The 8,373-nt window shown below is 41.2% G+C and overlaps 1 protein-coding gene across 2 annotated transcripts; it reads left to right on the forward strand.

The window, feature by feature from the left end:
- The first annotated feature begins 2,992 nt into the window (after window positions 1-2,992).
- Window positions 2,993-5,771, forward strand: yipf5 (Yip1 domain family, member 5). Of its 2 annotated transcripts, XM_086131930.1 has the most exons (7): window positions 2,993-3,117; window positions 3,623-3,735; window positions 4,024-4,196; window positions 4,274-4,419; window positions 4,627-4,808; window positions 4,889-5,065; window positions 5,196-5,771. In XM_086131930.1, exons 2-6 carry the CDS (start codon window positions 3,629-3,631, stop codon window positions 5,049-5,051), a joined length of 771 nt encoding a protein of 256 aa, XP_085988056.1. In that variant the 5' UTR covers window positions 2,993-3,117; window positions 3,623-3,628; the 3' UTR covers window positions 5,052-5,065; window positions 5,196-5,771. The 2 variants fall into 2 exon arrangements, with proteins under 2 accessions (XP_085988056.1, XP_085988055.1); XM_086131929.1 differs by having other exon boundaries at window positions 4,889-5,771.
- The last annotated feature ends 2,602 nt before the right edge of the window (window positions 5,772-8,373 follow it).

The following is an 8,373-nucleotide window of genomic DNA, read 5'->3' on the forward strand; positions in this document are numbered from 1 at the left end:
TTTTTTCTTTTCGATAACACTGCCATAACATTTATTTTTACATGGTATTGTGGAAGTCTTTGCAAATGTTTGTTGGCCACTGTGCAAAGATAAAATAACCAGAAAGAAGTGTATAGCGTGTATCAGCAAATGAATGTTTGTCTCTCTCTCTCTGGACTCTATTTTTGTAGACGGGCACACGTGCGCTCGGCAAACAAACTGGTGCATCTTCATTTTCATGCTGAGTAAAGTTTAGTTAACTGTGTTTGGTAATTTTGCCAGGCTGCGCTACGCCTTGCTGTGCTTTCCGGTGGACCAATGGCATTTTCTATTCAAAATGACATTTTAGGATTACAGCTTCTGCCATGTAGTTCACTCACCCTGATTTTAAATTGAATGAGGGGAGCTGCCTTGATTGGCCCCGGGAATCAAGTCGGCTGTGTTCAGTCCCACAACGGCGCAAACGGCCGTTTCGAACGGCGCCTATCTATGAAAATGCCAAAGGTTCTAGGTTATGTCAATATGGTCTCGATTGTGTTTACCTAATGTAGTAGCCACTGCATACTTTTGCAAAGCATCACTAGGTGCAGTAAATGCTGCATATTTGCAGTTCTTTATGGAAGCTAATTGGCCATGGAATGACTGTTGAGGCAAAAATCAATCCCAATTGATCAGCAGGGTTGTAATTTAAAGATGTTGGTCTGACACGATAGACATGCTGTCTATGCCACGCCTCAAGATGTCGACATATGCAACCATCATCGACTTTCCTTTCAACGTCAAGTCTGAGAACAAATGAGTACAGCATTAAATCACCGAGACAAAACGAATCCTGGTTGGAAGAGCCAAACAGGTTGCTTTGTGTACAGAGAATTCACATTCATGTTATTTTACACGCTAGTTCACCCGGAGGCCTTGTTTTTATGATATCGTACATCAGTGATTGCCCCGAGCGTTTACTAATCATCCGATTAGATTTCTCTGCTTGAAGGCGCAGACAGAAAGAGGCACCCGGCTATTAAATGATACTGTATGCGAAGATCTATTAACTAGCGTCTTATCATTTTGAGTCTTTCGCAGCTACTTTCATAGCATTCATAGTCGGAGAACAATATGTTTGCATGCTGACATTTATCAAGAATCATTTTAAGATCGTTAGCTGTTAATTTTTAGTCCCGGTTCAGCTTGGGTGCCCAGTGAGCAGAACCCAGCTGTACCAGCTGATGCCTACTAATTTATGAGCTGTGTAGCAGCGCTATGAAAGGGTGACAGAGAATTTAATTAGTTGAGTGTAAATGTTCTCAAGAAATATGAGCAGACGTGCCTACTGGCTCCTGCTTCCTTGCGTCCTCTCTCATGAACGTGTCTGTAGTTTATACACAAACCGAAAAAAAAAGATGTGTATATAACACGAAACACTTTAATTAATCGCGATTTGATGCAGGGTAGGTGGAGAGAGAAATCTTAATTGAGGATACATCCAGGGCATGGTTGGAAATGGGGGCTCACTGCAATAAAAGAAATTCAATATTTATATCCATTCATGCAGTCAAGCAGCAGCGGCGGGATTACAGCAGCGACGCCACAAAAGAAGGCAATTATGAACGTGTGCGCTGCGCTAAATTCAATTACCCTCTGCAGCTCTTTTCAATTTTATTTTCATTAAGTGTATTAAGAAGATGTGAGGCGGGCTCCTCAAGTGGAGAGATGATTCAAAGTGTGAGGAAAAAATGAAGGCTGCACAATTTTGCATACGGCACTACGCGGCTGCCGTATTTTTCCCATTTGTTGTTGTAGGGCGGAAGTATACTATCTGCGTTAATGCAAATAATGTTGCAGTTGGGGATCACTGCACTGTCATATTTGTAGATTAAAACAATAAAAAATGACTCTTCATTATTCTATACCCATTAACAACACTGTAACTCATGCACTACTGTTAACTTGAACTCCTCGTACAGTTTAATATATAACTCTCTCGTGTGCATAGTAAAACATACATACATACAGTACACACACACAGTGGACATAAACAAAAGTCAAGACACCCCTGTTTAAATGCCACATTTTGTGATGCTTGAAAGTGTACATTTAAAATGTTCTAAAAGGCTTTTTGTCACGTTCTAGACAAATGTGCAGAATGGTTTACTTGCAGACACATTTTTAGAAATTGGCAGACCCCCAAAAAATCACTTTTTCCTGCTGGGTGGGCAGGCATGCTGGGGACCCAACTATTTGCATGAAACACTTAAAAGCACCCCCAACCCCCCTCCCCACACACATCCTACCCGTATGTCTCCAACTGGATGTTCTTTTAAAATACTGAATTTCATTACTATTATTATCGGAAAAGTACATGCAATACATTTACATAACACCCCGCTCGTGTTTTATGCTAGTTCTTCCATTCCCTCCCATGCTACGCCACGCTGAGAAGAGCTCATCATCATGTGCCAGCATCAAAGACCGGCCTGCAGTGTTTGGGAGCGGTACTGTTCTGTGCAAGAAGTGTGATTGATCATCTTCTCAGCTGCCTGGTGGAAAAAAAAAAGAATAACTTTACTCTTGCAAAAAGCTCAGTGACATCCTGCACATCACTCCCCAAATGTATTACCAGTTTACATTTGACACCACTATTGCTCCTGACTCAAAGAGCTTGAAGGGAGTTACATTCAGAACATACTGTACGTGCTACCTGCTGTAGAGCACCAAGTTGTGCTAAAAACAAACAAACAAACAAAACATTTGGACATGTATTAACGACAAGTTTAGAGAAGGTCAAAGTCTAACTGTGAAAATTAAAGTGCATTTTAGGTTCGAATATAATTGACACATGCATTGACCTCGGGCCCAAGTAAAGGTTGGAAAACACTGAGCTTCATTATACTGTGGGACATTGGACCAATTGAACCAAGATGAATTCATGTTTTGTATTTTTCAATTCTGTAGTAAACTATTCTTTCCTGATAACAATGTGCAATACCCTATTTTACCTCTGCGTGTCGCTACAGTTTCAGCAAAGGACTTCTTGACTCTTTCCTGTGTGACGTTCATTCCCGGAAGATGTCCCTTCCCTCCTGACACGTAGCAGCCGCTACCGAATTGGCATCTCCCCGAGCGGATTGTCGAACTCCGAGGGTAAGCGTTTTTTCATGGGCTACGAATAATAACGTTTGCACAAATTGGCTTGACTTAAACATAAAGTTGGTGTTGTTGTTTAGCACCGGAAACGCCTGCTCGTCCGACTGTTGTATAAACTAGACAAACAACTGCTAGCTTAGTTATCGGTATGAAGTGCTGGAAAATAAACATGTACATGTTATTGTTTTGGTGACAACGTGTATTAATTCAAGGGCGATGACTGCACTGCAATATACATTAATTATGAGAATAGATACGGTTTAATTAATCTATGAGTACGAAAATGGTAGTTTTACTTCAAGCTTCTGCTGCTAACAGCTGGGTGCCATGTAAATAAATGTCATGTAAATAGTAAGTACATTAATTCACATATATTCCTAATTTATGTGTGATCTCGTTGGATACCAAATGTGTGCAGAAAATCTAACTTGTTGTGTGTCAGTTGTGGTTGAAGAGACAGAATATACTATCTGTCATGAAAAGGTGTTGTTCCTTTTGGCAGTGAGAGATGTCTGGGTTTGACAATTTCAACACGGACTTCTACCAGTCGAGCTACAGCGTTGATGACCAGAACCAGGCTGGCTATGGATACAACAATGAAAATCAGTATAACAAGTAAGTGACCAACGCTGCAGAAGGGAATTGTTCCTCTGTTAACTCCCCCAATGACAATATAACATCGCTGCCATTGGGCTGAATCCCTTGCATGTCCAACACCACTACTTTTCAGGAAAGTAAAACAAAAAATAACAAATAAAATGAAAAATAAAGAAAGAAAGAATGCACAATAAGGCCAATAGCATTGATTTGTGAGAGAACATGAAATTCTGCCTGACAATGGTGCTGTTGATGTTAAATCGAAGCTAGTTTTGTTGTTGTTGAGTGTTTTTGTCTCTTCCATAGGCAGTATAGTCAGTATGACTACTCTCAGCAAATGGGCTACCCTGCCCCAGGGATGATGCAGCCCCAACAGCCATACACAGGACAAATCTTTCAGCCCACGCAGACGTACACCCCGTCCTCGTCACAATCCATGTACAGCAGCAGTTTTGATGATGAGCCCCCACTACTGGAAGGTACCTATAAACTTGGAAGCTATCACCCTCTTTGGGAGAATTCTTATGTGTGGGGTTTTTTTTTGTCTCTGTTGTAGAATTAGGAATCAACTTTGACCACATCTGGCAGAAGACTCTGACGGTCCTTCATCCTCTGAAGTTGGCAGATGGCAGTATTATGAACGAGACAGACCTTGCTGGCCCCATGGTCTTCTGCTTGGCATTCGGTGCAACACTCCTCTTGGTAAATTGCTACATGAGCATGAAATCAAAATTGCCTCAAGAGGTGGATGTTGCGTAGTCACTGCCTTGTTTTATTTTATTCCTGTGCTATATGCATTACACTTTAACGATGGGCAGTTATTTTTTTTAGTTTGGGATGAATGTTTATTGTCATTTGTTTTTACCTCGTAATAATATATTTTTAAAAATTCGGTCTCCCCATTTACAGGCCGGTAAAATCCAGTTTGGCTATGTGTACGGCATCAGTGCAATTGGCTGCCTGGGCATGTATTGCCTGCTCAACCTCATGAGCATGACGGGCGTGTCGTTCGGCTGCGTGGCCAGCGTGTTGGGATATTGCCTCCTTCCCATGATTGTCCTGTCCAGCTTCGGAGTCCTTTTCTCATTACAGTGAGAGTACTTTCTAGTATGTTTGAAGTAAGGAGAGTTTTGTCCCTTGAGCACCATCTCACTCTGGTCGTTCTCTCCAGGGGCCTGATGGGAATCATCCTCACGGCAGCCATCATCGGGTGGTGTAGCCTGTCGGCCTCGAAGATCTTCATCTCTGCGTTGGCCATGGATGGGCAGCAGCTGCTGGTGGCCTACCCGTGCGCGCTACTTTACGGCGTCTTTGCGCTCATCTCCGTCTTCTAGTGAGCACATTTCAGGTTTGAAACAACGGCTCTTTGCTCTTTGTGATTGTCATTATTACATTAATTGCACCAATGCCCGCAGAAGTTAAAAATTTAGCCCGCATTTTCTTTTTTTCTTTTATCATTCCAACGGGACGATCTGCAGGCTGGAGTGTGGTCTTATTTTTTTTTTATTTTACCCCTTCAACTTTTTTCCACCGCTCAATTCTTCTTTCCCTTGCGATGGAGCCATGAAAAAACACCGCAGAAGGGTGAGAATCCATTTGGGCCCTGCCTCTGTTTAAATAGGACTGAAATCAGCAAATGCAGCAGATTAAGATTAGAGCCAGCAGGTAGCGCCACATGTCATCATGTTGTAGATGTCATGTGCATCCATGAACCCTTGCGCTCAGGACATCACCATCTTTTGCTTCTTGGCACAGAGTGGAAGAGGCTCGCTTGGGATTCTTTTCTGTCGGCATGCTTTTCGGCAAAACAAAACTCCACTTTGTACATTTTAAGAGGCCAAGATAGTTAACTTCATTCCGACTCATTTGGACATCCACGGATATGCCTCTCAAAGATCTAATTGGATCCTTTAGTTTCTTGATGTTTATTTTTAGAAAGCACAGTTTTGTATGCTTCGACGTGCCACGTGTCATTCATGTCAAAATGGTCTTTAAAATTGTATATTCATGCACAAGTGGTATATTGTCAATAAATGGAAGACTGATAAAAATGATAGAGCTGGTTTGGTATGTGTAATGCCTGAGAAGTAGTTTATACAGGTGGATGCTTTAGCATGAGATCAATACATTGGACTGAATGTGTCCCCCGCCTCTTGCCAGCTGGGAATGGTTCCCTCTCACCGGCAACCTCAGTGAGGCCAAGCGCAATAGAAAATGCATGGCTGTTTATATTGTAGTAAGCAGCCAGACGCTTTGCTTTATTGCAGTAATTTCCATTTCTGCATCTTGGGTTATCATCAAATTTGACCTCTTGCAGTCTTGGGTACGATGGCATCACACAATAATCATACACACAAAAAAGACAAAACCAAACTTCTTAAAGAAACAGAAGTTGAGTACCCGCTTTAGTTACCACATGGTTTCTTGAAAGAAAAAAAAAAGATAACGCTATTGCACATACCTCACAAATGCGTCATAGCCCACTTTGGCGTTATGAATAATTCCAAAATAAACAGTACTCTCCCATTCCCGCAAGTGCATGAGGATATTTTGTATTGAGGAAAAAAAATACAAGCAGTTGAATCGCACAGAACTCCTAAGCAGCACATGAAATGTTCGGGAAATTCATTTTTTGGCGGTGAAATTTTAGGATTAGCTTCCAATGCACTTTAAAATGTGACTTTCTCTAAACTTTGAATGCCCATTGTTCACATGTTCAATATTTCAATTCTTTCTTTGCTCACCTTGCTTTTTCCCAAACAAGGAACCGAACAGTAAAACGTGCAGCAAGTTTGATTCAGGGGTCACCCTCAGTAACCAAACCACAGTAACCAAAGTCTCAAACCGGATGTTCTCATAGGAAAATATCCACTCAACTCAATGCCTATGAATAGTTTCTTTGTGAATGCTGGATATCCATTTGTGGCGTTTTAACTGAAAATTGTGTCTTTTGAGTTGTAGTCTGTTTTTTGTCTGACACCCTCTCATGCATCCGTGGTAAGTTTGTTTGCAAGATTTTACCATCTTAATTTTAATAAAAGATGAAATACAAAGTGAAAAAATGTAAAGTTGTGCAGGAATTTTAAAGGGATGGCCACTACTCATGAGAGGAGCGTCACTACACCGACACACCTCAAGATGGCAGAGTGGGGTTACAAAAGCGTCCTTTTCACTTGGTAAGTATATTTTCCTTCCGTTGACAGTATAATGCATGCTGCCTCTGGCAACCTCATCTAGGAAAAGTGCTCAGTCATTATCTAGGCAATGTTACATAATAAGGTATTGGCCATGCTTCCAAAATGCCCGAAGGACACTGATTGCAAATAGCGGACCGTGTAGTTTTCTAGATTACACTTGAACGTGAGCGGGCCCCTTCGGCATCACGGTAAACATTCCATTCCATTGTCCGACCCCCCTACAGTCTGTTTCAAGGCAATGTCAGATGTTGTGTTTATCTAGAAAATGAAAGGTCTAATGCCCTCTGGAGAGATAATCCCACCTCCCATCTGGCAGGCCCGAGCCAGGTCTGTGTGCCCTGGCCAAGAACTGCCAATCAAGTTGGCCGATGTCGACTCCTTTCTCTATTTTACAGAGACTGACGCTCGCTTTTAAATGGACATTTTCCAAAAGGGGTAGAAACAAAAACTTAGGAACTAAGACAATGTCTTGACTGTTGGAGTTGAGGGCGCATAGCTCCTTTTTATATGCTTTATATTTGGATTGTGACCTTAGAAAACGTCTCATGCTGTAGTCATGAGTTTATCATCATTGTTTCTTTGTGGAAGAAGCTATTGCATTGGTTTCCTCTTGTCTCGACTGTAACATAACTGCAGCGCAAAACTCTCCTGTAACATACAGTACAACATAGTTCTAACCAAACTGGTAATTTAAATAAGTGAAAGGTTTGTTTCACAACTTGTGGCCGGGCAGAGTTATACGGCTCATTTATAACAACCTCATATTTAAAGCTATATGATGTCAATAGTTCCAAAGCTCGGTAGACATGCCTTTTTTATTGATGGTTCTCAGAACATCAGACATAAGCACAGTTGTCTTAATAAATTACTTCCATTTGATTGGAAGTGCAGTTGAACTTTTTCACTGTTTTCGATGACATTCACAAGTCTCATGAAAACTTCATGCTGTATGATTTCCAGATGGCCGCCATTGTCAATGAACCATGGCTTCTTGGCAAGGACTCCTTCATTCAGCGCTTATGCCTGGTGAGTGTGTCAGTCTTGGTGTTTGTTGTTTTTGAATTTAAGAACTGTGTGTGGATGGATGGAGACACAGAATTTTTGTTTGGTGGCAACAGTTTGCAAATTTTAATAATTATCGTCCTAAATTATCACTATTATTTCCAGGCACTGATCTGAAGCAATTAAAACTACTGTAAATGAAACAATAATAAAAACTCAAGCAAGTATGAGGTAATGTTAAAAATGCATAAGATATAAAGCATCTTATGGAATGTAACTTTTTAATTGCGTGTATGCAAATATTGTAGTTTGGTCTCTGGAGTGTAAATGTTCCAGTAAATCCAGTGAATGTTTTTTGAGCAATTACCTTTGAGTCCAAGCGGCAGCGTGTCTGTTCAACAAAAGGTAAGTTCAGTGCAACCCCACAATATTGTAGTTTCTCATCTGCGCTCTTGCT

This window comes from Hippocampus guttulatus, chromosome 15, assembly GCF_054856545.1.
Source record: "Hippocampus guttulatus isolate MCC_2025c chromosome 15, RoL_Hgut_1.0, whole genome shotgun sequence".
In the NCBI taxonomy this organism is placed as follows: Eukaryota; Metazoa; Chordata; class Actinopteri; order Syngnathiformes; family Syngnathidae; genus Hippocampus; species Hippocampus guttulatus.